Raw genomic sequence first — 19,895 nt, 5'->3', positions numbered from 1 at the left:
TAAATTCTGATACAGCCATACCCTACAGCCCTACTGATGACCTTAAGTACAAGGCCTATACGCTAATGATCAGGGTTTCTTAGGCCATTGGTTTCTCCCAGATGGTCACTAATCCCCAGAAAATGCTTTCCCACCTAAGTTGTTAATATCTAATTAAGACTCCCCAACGGTGATATCTCTGTCTAGATACAAGTTTTCTATTCCCCCTTAAAGACATTGAAGACTCCAATACTTTCCAAGCAAAGCACACACTTTTCAAGAAGCACAGCAGCCTATCAGTTACACTCCAATTACTGGGAAATAAGATCCACGTGGAGTATACATATGTCAGATGAGACTTTGTACATCTGCAGAAAATGCATTGGCCATTAAAAACCTCCTGATCCCAGGACTGCATATACATTCCAGATCCCTCTCTCAATGTCCCAGTGGAAGTTACAATGCAGACAACGACTGTCAGCTTTGGTAACCTTTCTTAGAATAAATGTTTTTTTCAGGACTTCCTTCAGCTCAACCAAGCCAAGCAGCAAAGAGCAATCATGATGAAGTGGTTAATAAATTACCTTCTTTGCACTCCTAGTGGGCAACTCAAGCCTTACTTCCTGCATCCATGATAATTGTTAAAAAATACCAAATCCTTCTGGTTATTGCACAGAGCACAGGTTTCACAGCATCTTTTTTCAGTCCTGTGGAGGGATGGGATATTTGGAGCCCCATTTTAGAGAGAAGGAGCCAAAGCAAATGAAGAGGAGCTAATCCTCCCTCCTTTTGCATACTCTGGTCAAATAACCTGATATGGTTTTTCAGAGCACATGGAAGGATGTAGGTGACCCCTCCACTACTCCTCATATGGGAGAGACACCACATGCATCTCTGCCAGCAGGGTGTTAAGCTTTTCACCTGATGCCAGTTTCTCCAGACCTACTTGTTAAATTTTTCTGTCTTAGGCAATTTCTCCATCACATTCTTCAGCAATGCGTACCTTATTACTGGCCTGCAAAAATGAATTACCACCTTCCCTTCCATGCTTTCCACAGCAGTTCAGCACAGTGGAAAGTGCATTTGCATCCACAATTTATGACAGAGAAACCTAAATTATTCTTTCTAAGGTACTTTCTAAGGTTTGGAGCAAACCTATTTAGGTAAGGAGAGAGAGCCATCTCTCTGTCATTTGTTTCCTACAAATAATCTGAACTTAGTAAATTCTGGCCTGAATTTTGGAAGCACATCCATCCTTGGTTAATAACACGTCTCTTTATTGCCTTCTCTAATTTGTTATTTCTTGTCCTCTTGAAATCTCTCTAAGAGGTGCAGGGCCGATGCTTGTTGTTCACATGAGCTGCTTGCACCATGATCCCAGAACTGAGTGACCGGGAAAGGATGCAGAAACTGTTTCAGTCATGCTGCAAAATTACTTGTTCCAGATACTTCCTTCTGTAAACATGCTTCGAATTTTAATAATTGTCTCAAAATTGGACAAGAGATAATTTCTCTCCAATAGTGACTAAATAGACGCTTTTCCTATTTCTCCCTCCAGTACAGAAATTGGGGTAAACATGCTAAAAGCATCTAGCAAATTATTAGAGCCACCTTGACCCCTAATTGCTCTTGTGCTTTCCTGAAGGTAAAATAAGAAGCTCTTAAACTCTATGTTCAAGGCCACAGCAACTTACCAGACAATCATCACACATACCAGAGAAAGAAGGGCCAGGAATCCCAGTGGATCCTATTAATCCTTTGCCATTACTATTTACCTCAGTTAAGCTCTTTTTCTGGTGGTTTTGTTTTGTGTTGTTTTGTATTATTTGGGTTTTTTTTTTCTGTTCAGCCCATGTGTCTGAACTAGTAGCATGCTTATTTCACCTGGCAGCTAGAATCACTCAGCGCCATACACCACATCGCCTTCCACCAGATCAGACCCACATCCATGGTTCATACAGCTCTCTTGGAATGTTTCGCTGACTATAGCTTATGTTAGCTTCACTTTTGCTACCCACTCCCAATGGTCTGTACTGGGACTGCAGTTCCTGTGCATCTGTGCTTGTGGAAGTGGGTTGTGTCTGATGTTTTCAAGGTATTTTTCCCCAGACCTAAAGGCAGCATCATGTGGAATGGCAGAGAGATGGATGGAGGACAGCAGTTCTGCCATGGAAGCCTTGGACCAAGGGCTCTTGCCACTGGAGGTGACAGTTTGCCACCTGGAAGTTGCTTTTCCTTTCTCATGCTGTTGGCAAGAGCAATGGCTGTCTGTGAAGGGAAGAGCAGCATTTCAACTGGCAGCGAGCAAAACTGAAGGCAGTAGCAACTGTAATTTTGAGGGCAACACAGATGGACTTGAATATCAGAGTAAAGCTGAAATCTGAAGATATCTCTCTTTCTTTTTCCTCTCTCATTTCTCCCTCTCCTGCCAGCCAGAGTGATCTGAGAATTTGTGCTAATTCATCAGCTGATTTAGCTCTTTGCTTGGAAATTTTGTTGTAGATGAAGGAGGTCACCTTAAGTCAACAATCAGAGTCCCTATGAAAATAGCCTGAGGATGGAGATATCAGCTCCCTTTCAGTACTGGGATCAGGTTTCCTTCATGCTACTTGTCTTTTGGCAGGGTGGATTTTTATTTTGGGGTGGGTTCTGTGTTTTGGGGTTTTAAAAAATTTCTTTTGACTGTCTGTGTATAAAGATCTCAACCAAAGCGAAATACATACTGCACTGAACAATAGTATGTTAAATGTTAATCCTCATAGCTGTGATAAACAGGGAAAGAGCATTCAAGTCATTACACCAATCTTCATTAAGTATCTTGGTGCTGACAGATTATTTCTCTGGAATTTACTTGTTGTGTAAAAGAGAAGGAAAAAACTTTTCTTCTCCTAAAACCCCCTTTGAGTACTTCCAAGGTGATCATGCAGTTCCTTTTTTTCCCTCCAGAATGAGTTTTAATACTTTGAAAAATAATGTGGTTTTTTATAGGCTACATATACTGAACAGTCTAGAGGATTTTAAGTTCATTTTCACCTAGGGTCATTACCATACCTTTACGAAACATCTAAGCAGTCCCAAAGTCTTATGCCTAAAGTTGGGTTTTTTCCTGTAGAAAATAAGATGAGAAATTTGGAACAGCGTGCTAGGGTTTCTTATGGCTGTTCCAGGGCCAACTTAAAGGCTTTATTGTTCTGGTGTTTGCTATAGCTAAGCTGTTCACAAATGCAGTGGATAAAAAAAGAGATTGAAATTATGATGTGCTGTACTACCCTAGTTGTGGTACACTTGAATTTATCCAAAGTAATGTATGAAAAGAAAGACATCTAGAAGGACTTTCCTGTCTGCAGTGACCCCAATTTTAAGCACAGGTTAGATTGGTTTACACATTCAGATACCTGAATGTGTTTTCCAGCATTGGATTAGAGTGCCTACCTGCTCGGGGATTTGGACTGAGGTTAAATAAAATTAGCATTGCAGGGCTTTGCCTTTGCTATGACTTTTACACTAGGGAAAATTTTTTCTGCAGGTTAATTTCCACATGAAGAAACACTACCCAAATTTATTTTAGCACTCAAGATGGTTCTTGTATAATTCTACCACTTAGTTCTCAGTGGATAGCTTTAAAATCTCAACAGGAAAAAGAAGAGCAACAATTTCCAGCTGTCGTGTAAGTCTATATCACCAAAGTACACTTGGCCATGACACCTTGAATCAGTGGGGTGGCAGCTAAGTCTTTGCATTGATGGAGTTTGGGGACAGTGACTTGGGGAAATGGGCAATGGTCTCTGGCTGTGCTCAGGAGCAGTTGGTGGGCATTAGCCAGGCTGTACTCCTCCACTCATTATACAAGGTTTTACTATCCTGCATCACTACCTTGAAGGATGATGGGAACCTTAACTTTGACAAGTTACTCCAGTTTTCTGAAAATGGGCAGGAATGCTTTCAAATTAGCTATTACAGTATTTATAGTTTCTGCCTTTGCATCTTGGGCAGTTTATAAAATAAGAAAGTTTGAAACCTAGAAAAAAGCAATAGTTCTAGATATGACCTAGAAAACAAATTACCCAGTGAAGTCTCTTGTGCTATGATTAGTTCATCAGCTCATCTCTATTAACCCCTCAAAGTAGTTAGATCTCACAATTCACTTGTAATCCCAGAAATATTCAGGATGTGAACTGAAGCTCTGTGTCCTGAGAGCAAGTCATTACATGCAGGTTTCAGTTTAGGAGAGGGAGGAGCACTGAAGGGTAGCTAATGTGCTTGAGCATAGAGCTGCAGAGAAAACCTGGAATGAAGGCTCTGAAAGTATGAGGTAAAAAAAAACAAGCCAGTATTTATTATTAAAAATATCTTAACGATGAATCAGTTGTGAATGGGTGGGACTAGCAATGCTACCTGCTTGGGCAGACAGAAGAAAAACATAAAAGGCCATGAAGAAATCCTAATACTGAAAAACAGTGTGTGGAGGAGAGGTAATGCTGTCATTTTCCCACTTATCTTTATCAAAGAATCAGAATGTTTAAACCCCTAAAAACATTCTGTGACAGTCATGATGGTACAGAGGCACACAAGAGTGAAAATGCCTTCTATTGAGAATTCTGAAAGGAAAAAACTAAAGGAATTTCACATGCACGCTCTAGGCTGAGGACATTGATTTGCTGCTTCTAAGGTCTGGGTGACTGAGTGTCACATCAGTGCTCACAGACAAATGCATACCTGCACTTGATGCACAGGGAGCTCCAGACAGTGTCAGGACCCTGAAGAAAAATTGACCAAGGCAGCTTTATGACTAACAGGCAGCATTCAGCCACAACACAGCTTATTAAAGGAATAAGCGCACAGGCAGAAGTTCAAAGTAGCTTGAAAAAACCCTGCAGCTGTGAGTAAATATGTTCCTTTATGTTTGAGACATTGTGGAGTGCTCAAACACGTTATTGTTTTTATTATGCTTGCTGTTTGCTCACCAGTTCATTACCAATTGTTTTTGACATTGGAAGAAAATCCAAGCAGCACTTGCTGTATGAAGGGATGATGAAGCTGTAGGGCTCCTGACTATGGGAGTGAGGCATCTCCCCACCCCACAGGGACACACCCTACCTTTATGGGGCTGCTTAGGAATTGCAATGGTCTAACTAGTAGAGGTTTGTCTCTGTTCAGTCATCACTATGTTTTAGAAATTAGTTCTACTCGTGGTGCCCCAATGAGTGTCCCAGTCCCAGTGCTTTTGCCACCAAATGTTCCCAATGGGTGTAACCTGGGGCAAAGACTGATGCCATTTTCCTCACAAGATGGCAAATCCTTTTCAGGCAGCACATTACAGCTGCCCAAGTGTCACTGTCCCATGGCTGGTCACGGCACTGGCTCTTGATGCAACCTATCCCTCCTTTCATCAGGTAGCTCAGCCATAGGGGAACACCTTGTCCCATGGCCGTGGTTATCTTCAGGATGACTCGAGGGACATGGTTTGGTCCCGGTCGGTGAGCAGAGAACGCCTTGTAGCAGATATTCCACCCCTAGATGCACAACACCGGGAACAGTGGGATGCTGGAAGCTCTCATGTGGTGCTGGCTGGTGTGGGGCTGGTGCCAATCTTCTGTGACCCTCTGTTCTCTCCGTGCTGCTGTGGCACCGCCCGCCGCGCTGGAACGTCTTCCTCCCCACACACTGTGGTGCTCGGGCCTCATCTTTCACACCTAGCTGATCCCGACGCTTTCTCAAACCCGCCACGAAAGCCCTCCTGAGCGTGGTCTGGGCCGCCAGGGTGTGTACACGGGGTATGTGCCCGTGGTCCCAGGGCCTGTGCCCGAATTTGTATCCGGGGTCACTGAGGGGGCCCGGGGTGCGTTCGCTGTCCGGCCAGGCCGTCCCCGGGCACAGCCGGCCCCACGCTCTCGCCGTCGCGCTACCCCGCGCCGCCCGGCAGAGGTCGCGCTCCTCCTGCCCCGCCACCACCCTCGCTTGTCGCGGTGCTTGCCGGGAGCTGTAGTCCGGCTAGCCGCGCGGTGCGCGGCGCGGCGAGTATTGAGGACTCCCACTCCCAGCGTTCCGCGGGGCGCCGGCCCGGCCGTGCCTTTTGAATGATTTCACTGCGTTCGGCGCTTGCGGCGAGTGCAAAGGCGGCGGGCGGGATCCAGGGAGGATCTGCGGCGGGTGCGGCGCGCGCCTGGCCCGTCGATGGCGGCCCGAGTGGGCCCTGCCGTGGCCGCCTGCGAGCCGTGCCGCTGTTAGGAGTGAGCTGCGCGTTCACCCCTTCGCCCATCCGCCTCGGCGGCCGGCGGTCCCTCCGCCGACATGTCGCTGGCCATGGAGGAGGAGGAGTACGCCCGGCTGGTGATGGAGTCGGGGCCCGAGTGGCTGCGGAGCGAGATCAAGCGTCTCTTCCAGGAGCTGGGCGAGACCACCCGGGAGAAGATCCAGGCGGCGGAGTACGGGCTGGCAGTGCTAGAAGAGAAGCAGCAGTTGAAGCAGCAGTATGAGGAGCTGGAGCTGGAGTACGAGACCATCCGCACCGAGATGGAGCAATTGAAGGAGGTGAGGCGGAGCGGCGGCAGGTGGGCGGCCTGGTCCAAGCGCGGCCGTGGCGGGTGGAAGGGCGAAGGCAGCGCGGAGCATTGGGAACGGGGCCGCTTTGGAGTCGGGGGGCGGCAGGTTGAGGGTTCCCGGGGCTGCTGTGGGGCGACCGGCGGGTTCCCAAGCCGGTCTGGCTCTGGCAGGGCGGTTGCCCCTTCCCCAAAATGACAGCTCCGAGGTGCCTGGCTGCAGGCCGGCCCAGAAGAGGGAAGGGATGGGAAAAAAAGGCCTTTCTGCTCCAACCTCCGCTCCGGTGAAAGGGGAGGGAAGCGGGTAGACGCTTTTCTTTATCTTTCCGTCCCGTTCCGTTCCGCCTCGGGATCCAGTAGGTGGGCCGCCCCAGGGCTGCTGTAGGGCGAGAAGCCGGGTCGGGGTTGCCCCTCCCCGGGGTTGGGGCTGCCGCCACCGCGCCCCTGAGCAAAACCCAAGCAGGCGGCGGGGGGGCGAGGGCCGGGACCAAGGTGCGGTGGCGATGCTGTCATATGCCTTTGTCATATGCTTTTGTGTGGAAGGAGAAATCTTACGTTGGTGTTAATCGCTTACTCAGTGGGGACCACCACGAAAATAATACAGCAGACACTTCATATAGCTTTGGTGCAGGTCCTGCCGTTGTCATATTTTTTTATTACTTTCTATTTTAAGGGAAATTCCAGACCTAATCTGTACAGGAGAGTAAAGTTTGTCAGTAGAAACGCTGTATTAGGCAATTTGCACACTGAGTTCTTCTCATGCAAGATTTCCTCTAGGTGTGGAATGTGGGAAAAGTGCTGTGAGGGGAGCAGTCAGAGAATGCATAGTGGTGGTTTGCGCTCCTTATGAGCTGATCCTGTCAGCCCACTGTAGAGCATGGCCTATGGGAACTTGTCTGTGTATAGCTTTGTTTGGTTCAGTGATTTGGCATGCAGGCAAACCTAGTGCTGCTTTTCAGCTGATTAAGGCCTTGCCTTGTGATACAGCCTAAGAGGTGAATATAGGTGGATTTGACCCGTACAAATTGTATCCAGTGGGACTTAGCTTTAGTTTATTCAGTTGGAGATGGATTTAAAGTAAAATCAGAATACAGTATTTCAAAGGAAAAATAAATGCTTGTAACAGACTGGTACAAAATCAGCTGAATTGGTGAATGCCCTCCCTTCCTGCTTACTATATATCTTTTGGTCTTGTAAATAAAGCTTTATTTTGCTTTTATTGCATTAAACAAGTATAAGCAAAGAGATTAATTACTTTGAATTACATGGCTATAAACTTGTTAACTAAATATGCAAGCTGAACGGATATGCTGCCGTTCCTAAAGCCACTTGAGACCAGCACAGTTACAGCAGCATACAGGAACAGAAATTTGGAAGTCAAGGGCAGAGACAGTTGTGGAGTTGAGCTCAAGGGAGAGAAAAGTCAGTAAACCTAGTTGGTAGGTGGAATGTGAGACATAGCGTGGAGAGGTTATGGGACTGGCCCAACCTCATTCAGCAAGGCAGTGTCTGACACACCAGTGGGAGCCAGGATGCCTCCATCACAGGTAGTGCTTTAGTCACTGGGCTGTGCTATGTGTGTTTGGGCATTACATGTTTTGACTTGCCGATGGAAAAAAGCTTGATGATACTGTCTTTTTATTCATTTAGGGCTGTAACAATTGAGAAGCTTGTAAAAGCATTTAAAAAGGAAAAAAAAAGGCAGAATCAGCAATGATTCACTCTTTTTTGCTTTTAACATTTTGAAGGATTTGCTTTGTGTGTTCATGTCCTGCTCTAATTAAGTCAAAACCTGGGAAGGAGACAATTCTGGGAACAGCTTGAGGACTCTGATAGCCTACTCAGGAAAAGAGCATTGCTCCTCTTGCTTTCCTGTGATGCTGTACAGGAGTCTGGTTTGCTGTAGATCTTGTAAACCTTTAGCAGATGTATGAAGCATATGCTTGGAGAAGGAATTTATCATTGTTGCTGTTTTATGCACCTGTTTTTCCCACACTCAGTTAGAGGAATGCTCCATATGAGACTACATGTCACACTCCAACCTAAAGGGACTCCACCTTGGGTTACTTAAGTTGTTCTTGGGGAATGTGGGAGATTGATGTGAAACTAGAACAGTATTGCTTTCCATCTCTTGCTTCTTAACCGTGACTTCATGCAGCCTTTTGAGGTATAACCCTTTTAGTCTCTATAGAGCTTACTTTGTTCATCTATGTTGAGAAGCTAAGCAGCACAAGGCCATGTTAGGCAGGGTGTGGGGCAAGCATGTGGTGGTTTTCTGTCCTGCTGAGTATTGTAGATCTGGATATGCTTTAATTAGTTCAATATTATGAATAACTCCTGTATCATGGCCCTGTTCATACCATAGGTAAACGGGTTCAGAGCATAGGAACTTTATGATACAGTTTGTTGAAAGTACAGGCTTTTCTGCTGTAGTCATCAGATCTTTCTGGGCAGATTCTCCTCCCTGCCACCCAGTCCCCAATGTGTCAGAAATTCAGAGCCTTAACCTCCACTGTTGTATCCCTTTGGTAAGTGTGAATGGCATTGTCAGAGTGGTATCCCATTTGGTAAAGGTGTCAGTGTACTCTCAGTATTTGCAGTCCAAGTTGTCCTGGTGAAAATGGGGAGCTGCTCTGTCCTTCCCGTGCTGAACCTCCACACCAACCCCCTTTTAACAGGGGTCAGGTTTTCTCTAAATTTGTTCTTTTACTTGTATGTGTGCTGACTTGATCTCATATATCTTTTAAGGTACTTTCTCCTGCATTTCTTCTCTCATTTTATTTGACAGAACAAAACTGAAATACAAACTGTCTTCCCAGGAAGACTTACTGTTATTTGCAGTACCACCTTTGCTTTTGTAAAAAGGAATTAATTTCAAACTGTAGTAAAGATTATGATAAATGTTTTCCCTAGTTCAGATCAATAAGATACTGGTTTTCTTGTAGTAAAATACTACGTTGTGTTGTGAACATATAATTTTATTCATTTTTTACTCCCTCTAGGAGATGAAGTAACTTAAGTTTTTTTTTCTGTAGGCTTTGTTTCAGCTGGTAAGTCACCCTGCAAGCCTTTGTGATATTGCCAATTATATAAATGACAGGGCTGACTACATGCCTAAGCAGAGACACTTTTCTTACGTGGATGATACATATGATCACACCTTTGTGCACTCCAGCTCACAAAGTGATTGTCTGAGGATTCAGTTATTGCTTTCCTGATGATTTGTGGGGGAATGTGGCATGGAAAGTTTGCCTGAAAAAGAGGTTATTGGCTTTGCTCAGTACTTCAGGGTTGCTTTGAGATGTCAGATTCATAACCAGAAACTAGCTCAGTATAAAACTGGCTGCTGTCCAAAGCTCCTTTCTGATTAAGAGGTTTTCTTGTATTGGTGATTGTAGAAATGTGTTTAAACCCTTGGAAAACATGGGTGTTATGATTAATCATTTCTGTAACAATGCAAAAATTCATAAGTGGACTATGTCTATCCTTAAAGTCTAAAAGCATATGTTAGTGTGTCACAGTTAGCGTAACATGGATGGTTTGTGGTTTTTAAGGGGGGAGCAAGATCTCCACAGGGCTCTTAATTTCTTTGTATGGTAACAGTGGCCCTTGTTTCTGTTTTTTGCCTTTAAGAATCATGTATTGACTTTAATGCCATTTTATGACTTCTCTGTTGGTAATTTCTGGGTAATCTTGCAAGCTGACTTTAAAAGAAACACTCAGATAAGACCTTGCTGCTTCATTTCCCATGAAGCCCAAGTGGGGTGTATGATGCAGCTGAGGTGATGTGTCCCAGGCTGTAATATTTCTGCTGTTTGAGTTTATATTGAGGTGGGGTGTAGAAGATCTGTGATCACTGACAGAAGTTTTGCTGAATTGACTTACATATGTACTAGTTAATTTGGTACACTGTATTTCATCCAGGCTGGTTTAACATTTCCTTATGTTACATTTTATTAATGTAATGTTTAACTGCTCTTCTTCAGAAGTGAAGGAGAAATCATTGCCTTTCCTGTCTACCTCATGTAGTGCTGTGTACCTTGTAGACAGACATTGTAAACTGCTTGCTGAAGTAGCAGTGATTTTCCCCACTGGATTTATCCAGTGCATTTTGCCAGTTTGTACTGCTGTGCTCATTTTGTGTGTAAGAACATAAAGGCAAAGAGGGAAGAAACAGCTAGGCTAAAGGTACCTAACAAACTCATGACAGACTGGGATTAGACCCTCTGTGCACATGAATCAATGGTGGATTCACCAAGTCTTTGTATTTAATTATAGTAAATAATGATGTTCAGTTTCAGTACCTCTAAGCCTCAGGTACACATCTGCAGCCTCTTCCTATTAAATATTCAGGTGATATATTGATTCCTGCTGAAAGGAAAGAATGTTAATATTTTTGAGATTGCCTCTAACTTTGCAGTGCTGTTAAAATCAAAGGATTTAATAAAATAAATGTTTACTTAAATTGGCCAGCTTAGGTGAAATTTAATTCTGGTTATACAGATGTAAATTTGGAGTAGGAAACGTACAACTGCAAATTGAATTTAGGAAACTGATAGCAAATTTGCAGATATTAAGTGAAAATGGTTATGCTTTGGTGAATCTGTCTTGGGGACTTAGTGGTGATTGTTACTTGGACTTCAACACCTGCTGCACTTGAAATGTTAGAACACAATTGCTGTCTCTACTGTCAAATTAGACTGAAAGCTGTGGGTGGGGTAAGCAAAATATTCCTGTGTAAATTAGGCCTCTTATATTTTGATAAATCATAGTTGCTTTATATGAAGAATAGAGGCACCCCTGATATTACTCTGATGTTTGCAGTGATATAGACACTTAGTACCATATTTTGGAAAAGCTACTTTTCTCACATATCCTTATTTAGGAAGAAACCAAAATATGAAAAATGAAATGCTCCAATTCTTCCTGGTGTACTAGAAATAGTAACCTGTAATGTTTCATGTTACTAAATTTATTTTCTTTCCTGTTGTTCCTTTTTAAAAATAATAAATAATATTCTTGAAATTATGATTTCAGATTATTTTATGAAATTGCTGGGTGTTCTTCTTGGTCTTTTTCTGATAAAATTAACTATACCTTATGTATTAGAACAACCATAAGTATTTGGATGAATAGTAAGGAACTTTTAAAACTTATTTAAAAACCCCCATGTTTCTGCAAAAGTGGTTTTCCCTAAATTGCTGTAGTCTCAGCTGAGAGCTGGGTCTTGGGGAAAAGTCATGTTTTACTTTTGGTTTGCGGTGCTTGTCTGTGCCTTGGCCCAAAATGAGGTCTGTCCCTGACCGCTAGTAGACATTAGATAATTTGTTTCTAATTTTTTTCATTAAGTTTAACCCGAGGTTTTGATGTTTGTCAGCAGTAGTGCAATTTGCTAGCTATTTTTTCCCGGGGGTGTGGCAGCGCGGAGTGTTTGCTGTCCAGTGGAGGGGATATAGTAAAACTATGCTGTGGAACTGTGCCAAATTTTCTTTGTTTTTTTCTTTCTTTTGGTTTTGTTCTTAAATTAGGTCAGTACCCCAGTTTGTGTCACAGGCATGTTGTATGTGGCTGTGCAGGTACCACCTCACCTAGAGTGTGTTAAAGCAGCAGCAAACAAGGAATGAGAAGAGCAGCTTCAGCTAGTCTTTCTGCTGAGCTTGGCGGTGAAGCTGCTGCCTTAACACCCCAGACAGCAGCTGCACAGCGAGCGGGATCTGTCTGGCCTGGCTGCTGGGAATTAGCAGTCTTGGGGATACTGCAGTGGCAGTGTTGTTCAGGCTGGTGGCTTTGGTTGAGGTCTCTCCCAGGATATAGTCTCTCTTGTAGCATTTCTTGTATTTACACAAATAAATTGTTCCTTAGAGCCTTGCATTTGGCATCCTTCAATGTGCAGTCCGTGAGGGTACCTGGGAGCTGGGGCTTGAAGGTGGGATGGGAAGCTGCCTGGGTGTTCAGAGAACAGGGGCAGACCATCTTTGCGTACGAAACACTAGACCAAATGCTGCATGCTTGTGGCTTCTCTGCACAGGCGCTGCAGGGGAAGATTCCTTCCAAGCAGTATTGCTGAGGACTGGAGTGAACTCAGAGGGCTTCACAATGGGGGATATCCATGTGTTCCCACACCCCTGAAGTGGAAGTTTGTGCAACCGCTGATGTGGCAGATGTCCTGCCTGGAAACTGAAAGTCTTAAACCTAGAGTCACTGGTGTTTCATCAAATGGGCTGTTGCGGTTTCCTCATTTCAAATCTTGATTCATCCTTTCAAAATCTATGGAAACATGCTTGCTAGTTTCAGGGGTATTAATACCTAATATATCCCTTTGACTTAATACCCAAAATATCCCTTTGACCAGACTTTCTTCTAGTCTGCAAGAGAATTCTAATGATTTGGAAAATTGCCTGATTTTACTAGGAGGAGGCAGGAGGGTGGGAACAGCAGTTCTCAAGTCTGTGCACTGCCCCCAGACTTCCTAAGTTCACCATTTCCTCTTTCACTCTATGGTATGTAAGCTTGTGAGTAATCTGTAGCAGCTTCGGGCTGTAAGATGGCTTCCAGAGGGTGATGCATACTCCAGGCATTCATTTGCTTGCTTTCTCTGCTTTTGGCAGACTGCAGAGAATTGTTTGTTCAGATTTGGTAACCCAGCAACAGAGGAATATAGTGCGGGTTTGAAATATGGTCTACAAAACCTCAGCAGAGGGAAATGACATAGATCAACTTTGCCATCCAAATGAATGGAGGACCCTCCATTTCAGGGAAGAGCCAAAGTTTTAAGTATAATAGCTGTAAACTGTGGCTTTTTTTCTTCGTTTCCCCATTCTCCAGCTCATCTTCCTTCCTTCTACCTCCTACTTTCCTCCCCCTCCTCTCTTCTCTGCTGTTTTCTGGCTGAAATATACACCAGGCAGCAGATGTCAGGGTCACCTCACTTTGGAGTGGGGACTTACCTTAGGAGTCTTCTAAAAGGTGTAGTCTGTCTTGCCCACAGACAGGTTTGCCACTGGGGCTCTGAGCAAGCAGGGATATGGGGCTAATTTGGGGTGTTCGGCCCCAGCGTAGTTAAAGCTCAGTGTGGGAATGGATATGGATTCTCTGCAGTCCTGTGTCCATGTTTGGAAAGCAGCTGTGCCATACAAGGCCCTATACAGCTCTCGCTGAAACAAGTGGTATGTCTGGTGGGGTGCTGAGTTGTGCTGGATGGCCCAGACTCTGCAGCATGCTGCAGTCCTTGTCTCATTAAATGATTTTTTTTCACCCCTCAGTTGTTGCCAACGTGTGGTGTGGGGCTTGGCAAGCTCCCAGCATGGTGCAGAGTGCTGTGCTGTAGGCAGTGAGACAGTATTTGGTAAGTTCATTAGGAAGTCCTTATGCATGTTCAGTGTCAGTGCTGTACAGAACTGGGCCTGTAGTTCAGCTCTGGCTCCAAGGCAGAGAAGTATACTGACCTAATACCATAACTGGGATCCAACCTGCCCAAATCAAACAAGATCCATTGCTTCCTGTGCACAGAGAATTTGCTACATCTGATTTTCCAAGGTCAGAATCCACTGTGTTTTCTGATGATGAAGAATGGTGTTTGTTTGGAGCTTGTTCTGTTGTATGAATGGGTAATTCCAAACCAGATGGGATTTTTTCACATCTTGCTGCACAAGGCTGTGTGTGTTTTGAGGGAGAAATTTGGTTGTGATGCCCAAAGTGGCTGCTGCATGACATTTCTGTAGTCCACTCAGCCCTCTAGCTCTTGGAAGCTGTGGGTGAAACTTCTCACCAATGTGATACTAGGAAGGAAATGAAAAATGCATTTTCAAGCAGTCAGTATATAATTATTTAGTGGTTTTCTATGATGTCATTTGGAGAGAGCATTTGGCCTCTGAAATAGGAATTGGCTATTGTTGGATGAGTGTGACTGTCCCCAACAGGTCACAAGCAGTAACAAGTGTGTCATGTAGCATGTGCCCCCATCTTTGGTATATACTATCAAACAAAGAAAGGTCATCTTGCCAAAACATTCTTGTCTGATAAATGCAGGTCTCCGATTCAGCAGAAATCATCCAGCAGCAGTCTAGATTTGAATTTTTCTCTGGCTCAGTATAATACAGTAGTTTTATGAGACTTGTATCCATGTGAATAAAAGCTTCTGTCTTACTTGTGTCTTGGTTCACTGTGGTCAACAGCTGTGCAAAGGAATTCCACTTGGCTCTCTTTTGGGAATGCTTTCAGAAAGTATATGGTTTTAACTAAGAAACTGCTAGCCAGCCTCACATGAAAGTTTGATTTTGCAGACAGATAAGTCAAGTCTGTCAGTGGTGGAGAGCTGATGTTGGTCTTACACCAGATTTGCCTGTTAATAGCTTGGTGTTCTCTTGCTCAAGAAGGTTTATTGGGGCAAGCATGCTAGGCGCTGTGACGGTGAGCAGCAGAGATGGGATGTTCCCTGGGAAGGTGCCACACTGCAGCACGTAGCTGATTTAGAAAGTGATGAGAGATTGTATTTTTTGAGTGAGATTCATGTTACAGTGGTTGGCATAGATGAAAAGGGTTCAGGACGTGCTGATGAGGAGCATCTGCTGGTAGGAAGGTTCATATGGATGCACTAGACACTTCTGGCTCTTGGTGCAGTTTACAGCGTCGAGTATAACATCTGCTTCCACCTGAAGCTCTGTCAGGTTGCCTTTCAGACACATTTGACTCAGACAAAATGGAAAATAGAAGGCATTTTTGCAAGTTTCTTCTTTAGGGGTTATCAAAGGTATACCTCCTTTTTTTGCATGTATGTTTTATACTAATTGAGTCCAATTCAGGAAGCTACTTAAAGGTGGGCTGAAGCCAAGATATCCAAACTATTGGCTGGGAAACAGGACCACTTGCACTTAATGGCTAAATTAGAGCAGTGTTTGGGAAGTAGGATTGTTTTAAAACATTTCCCCCTCCCCACAGTGGATACAAAAAAGTCTTGTCCTATGATCATTCAGTAATCATAGAAATATTTTAAGACCAGATTTGAGTCACTTGGAAGAAATCAAGCTGAGGAGTTGTTCAGCTCTAGCCTCCAGTATTATTTGTGTTGCTACAGAGCAGTCCATAAAAACTAAAGACTGAGAACATACCTAAGTAACCACAAACACAATGTGCCATATTGTAACAATGTAACTTATTTTCTATTCTTTGCCCATAGGCTATGTGGCCTTCATCTTGGGAGTCACTGATATCCCAACTGGACAATGTCCTGAGCATGTTTTTAGTGGTGACCCTGCTTTTAAGCAGGAAGGTTGGAGTATATAACCTTCAAGAGCTCCCTTCCAGTCTTCAGTATCTACAATACTGTTACTTTGTTGCTTACATATGTGTGTGTTTTACATATTGTGCTTTAAAATATGCCCCATAGTTTAAATTCTGAAGGTTGAACTAATTCGTATTGTTCATCCCCTCCTGCTCTATTTAGTCAGTGAATACACACTGAAGGATTGAGTAGCTGAATCTACATTTTACCAAGTGGAGCACGTGAGATATATTAGTTGTGTGTCTGGACTTCAGGAGGGCTGACAGAATGCTGTCTACTGTGATACTTGCAGTATTACCCCTTAGGAAAGGAATGCAGAGGAGAGTTAATCATCTGTCATTGTCAGGCATTTAATGGGTTTTATAGTTTAATTCGTGCATGTAGACTTCTGCAGTGATCCTATTAATCACTCTGATGTTTGGCAAATTTGAAGCCCTCCTCTCACCTCTGCATGTATTCTGCATCATTCAATTCTCTATACTTGTAAACTGCTAATGTAACTCCTTAAACAATGTGAATGAATTGTGGTTACCTTTAACTTCTGTGGGGTTCTTGTGGAGGGGGGGGAAGCCTGTATTTCAGGACTAATTTTCACTCATGTGAGCTGTATCACTTTTCTGTCCTTCAGGTTTCACAGTGGAGGTAAGCATAGTAGTGAATTGGAGTAAAACCATAGCTGGGACTCTTCATGGCTTGACTGAGGCTTAAGAACATACCTTGCAATCTCTTCTTTCTGAAATCTGGGAGGGTTTTAGGAATTAGAGAGGGCCTCTGAGGGCTGGGTTGTAGACTTGGCGTCAAGGCTGCTGGGAGAGTGGACTTGAGCATTGTCTGTCCTGGAAGTTTGGAGGAAAACTTTCCCATTGAAATATTCTTTTTTCCAGGCTCTCATGGAAAGGAAGAGTGCAGCTTTCCTAGCAGTGTTATGTTTCAGACAGCTTTTCCATCTGAGCACTTAATAATAAATCAGCTTACTCTTATTTTCTCTCTGTAGAAGGAGCCAGGGAGAAATGCCTACTCATTTCACTTGGGAAAGAGGTAGAAGCCAAACAATAAGAGTACAGTAAAGGAATTTTGTGGGACAGAGCGGCTATTATATGCAGACTCACATATATATATATATATATATATATATATATATGTACACACACACAAATAAAAAATAGCTACTCCAGCTACTGGTTTGTAGCTGGTTGTTCTAATGTAGCCTGTGTGGCCGAGTGCCCTAAAATATATATGCCTTATTGGGACTGAAGCAAATGGACCCTTTTAATGTGACACAAAGTCCGTTAACATTAAAATTGATCTGATGTTCCATTTTACCTCCCTATTGTTAGGGTTTTTGGGGAGGATAGTAAGGCATAAATTCCTTTCATGGTCTTCAGTGTAAGAGACTACAGCTGGGGAGCATCTTGGAATCTGGCTCATCCAGGGAGGCTTTTGGGGCTGGTGAAGCCTCTGTGAGGCATCTGTTTGTTTTTAAGGTTCTTGGCTCTGGGATTTGTGAGAACAGGCCTTAAAGAGCATTTATCAGCCCTGTGATCTGCCGCTCTCAATGTGGCTGTGTTTGCTCTTTTTCCCATAATAGACCTGAAAGAGCATTAAGGTTGACACTGCATGTGTGCTTTATGAGAAATGTATTTTCTTGTTTTATTATCATTGTTTTCTGTGGCAGGGGTCATCTCCATAGAAAGTGATTAATTTGATGAAGGTATTTTTCTTGCCCTGAGCTCCATTTGTTGCCTGGTACCATGCTGTGCTAGTCATGTGTTAGTTTTGTCTTACTGCACATAACATTAGGCTTTGTATCAAGAATGTTGCCTTAATCTTCAGTAGGCATTGCTCAGCAAGGGAACAGAGTCTCCATGAGATGTGGAGTTCATGCAGATCCAAGTTTTATTGCATTGCCTCTTAGTTCAATGAGTCTCTAAAGCTACATTTTACTTCTAAAGGATTCTAGAGCTATCGGAAACAGCCTAGTACTTGGTGTCTGTGTACCCAGGAATGCTCTCCAGTGTTCAGGTTGTTTAACTCTTGAGTTGTTTAACTTCTCTTCTTGTGTTTTAAGAACTGTCTTAATGCTGCCTTTGGTGCTGCAGCAGAGTGTAGTTTGTAGTGTTTTGCTGTTGGATTACTGATCTAGTGTCTTGAAATTTCAGGTCTGTAGATAATAGGTATATGTCTGTTTCTCTTTGTTTTTGTAGTGCAGAAGACTGCAGTAATAATGGAAAAGTTATGTTTGAGGAGTTTGAATAACATCTGTGTGGATGGCTAGGGTTCCTCTTACTCAATTTATTTCATTTTTTCTTTAACTTTGTGGCCTTCATGTGCCTAAAACTAGTGTCTATTTATAATGCAACAAATCAACTTGCTGAAATTCAAACTCTAAATATGAAATGAACTCCTGGAGAGACAAAATTCTTCCTTGTATTCTTAAAAAGTAACACTGGTCTGCTTCAGTGTGTCATAGAGTACAAGATGAAACTCTCAGTTCTATGTTCTGATCAGAATTTTATTTTGGATTAATTTTACTTTAAACATCAGTCCTGTATGGATGTATCCAGTGTTTCATTTGAGAATGAGCAGCAAGGGTAGCAGTGACAGTGAATGCTAAGTGTAATAATGTCCAAGGATAACTAATAATATACTCTTGAGTTTTTTCTAAGGTGTTCTTGAGTGCAATGCAGGGCTACTTGGTGTTGAACTTTCAAAACTTGAAAGTTTTTTAGAAAGAATGCCCTGAGCAAATTACACAATTACTGGTCAGGTTTTCTTCCAGGGTAGGAGACAAACTTCAGCCACAGGCTAAGAAACTGGAAGCACTTAGGACACAAAGAGGATGAGGCTGCCTTTTCATATCTGAAGTGGACAAGCAGCTTACAGGCTCATGTCTCTTCTTCCCACTCCTACTTTATCCTGTGCTTGTTTTTGTTCCTCTTCCTTGGTTTCCTGTTGAATTCCATTGCAGCCACTGATCATCCTGCTGCTGTTACCCTCATCCTGCTGCTGTTGCCCAGTACCACTGTCTTGACCGTCATCTCTTATCTTTCCCTTGAACACATTCTCTTTGTCTTTTCCTTACAAGACCTGCTTTCTCCCTTGACACTAGTACTTCTCATGGCTCCTCATCTAATCAGTCACACAGTTTTCTTCTTCAGCTCCCAGCTCCCAGCCTCCATGCTGCAGAGCTCTTTCTCCCCTCACTGGTTCCCAGTAAGCTGAGATGGCTCAGCCAGCTGGACAGTGGTTCATCTTTCAGGCCTGAGGCTGTCAGAAATGCCAGGCACTGCCCAGCATGGGTAAGAAGTGGAGAGGAAGGGGGTTAAATCTTGATTTAAGGCCTTGTCTATGCATAGAAATTGTTACTTTTTATTGAATCTTTAAAAATAAAGCTGGCTGAGTTAAACTGCTGTAGGCTTTGGGATGTCCTATGCCAGCCTAAACTTGGATAAATCCAGCACAGATGCAAAAACACATGTTACTGCTGCAACAAAATCTGTTTGAACAAGAATTATATTTTCCTGGGTGCCAATTTCGAAGAGCATTTAGCTTTGCTCCAAATCAGAAGACATTTGTAACAGGCTCCTGAGCAGCAATGGGAACCCTTGGCAGGGATCTGGCAGCCTTCCACCTAGGCATGTCAGGTATCTGCTTTAGCAGAGTTCTCAGTGCCAGAAAATACAGCATGACACCTCTCTTGTCCTGTCACCAGAGAATAGCAGAGCTGAGGTCAATGGGGATCTTCCTCTGTTGACTGGGCCAGTCTGATAGCAGAAGGCAGGAAGTGGGCATATCCCCAGTACTGGATCTTTGCCCAAACCAGCTGGGTCCCACTGGGCAGAGCTCTGGGTGGTACTGGCAGCTGAGCCCTTCTGACAGCTTTGGCTTCTCAGTGCACTGTGGCAGCCCCACATACCCTACCCAATGAATGCCAATGAATGAGGGGTTTGTTTCTGCAGTTGAAATGCAGCTGGGGCCGCATTCTGCCCCATCAGTCCAGTGGCCTTGAGCAGCTGGCTGGGGACAGCATGGGCTGGCTCTCTGCTGCTGGCCTGGGAGCTGTCACTGACTGCCTGGAAGCTTTGCAGGATAAAGGC

At 43.7% G+C, this 19,895-nt stretch overlaps 1 protein-coding gene across 2 annotated transcripts in view; it reads left to right on the top strand.

Annotated features, from left to right (window-relative positions):
• The first annotated feature begins 6,109 nt into the window (after positions 1 to 6,109).
• Positions 6,110 to 19,895, top strand: part of BICD2 (BICD cargo adaptor 2) — a 50,657-nt gene continuing 36,871 nt past the window's right edge. For both annotated transcript variants that reach the window (XM_036390868.2, XM_036390867.2), the window contains exon 1: positions 6,110 to 6,510. In XM_036390868.2, coding sequence (XP_036246761.1) covers positions 6,271 to 6,510 — 240 coding nt within the window. In that variant the 5' untranslated portion in view covers positions 6,110 to 6,270. The remainder of the gene's footprint in view (positions 6,511 to 19,895) is intronic.

Source organism: Molothrus ater, chromosome 11, assembly GCF_012460135.2.
Source record: "Molothrus ater isolate BHLD 08-10-18 breed brown headed cowbird chromosome 11, BPBGC_Mater_1.1, whole genome shotgun sequence".
Lineage (NCBI taxonomy): Eukaryota > Metazoa > Chordata > Aves > Passeriformes > Icteridae > Molothrus > Molothrus ater.
This window is presented reverse-complemented; position numbering and strand designations above follow the sequence as displayed.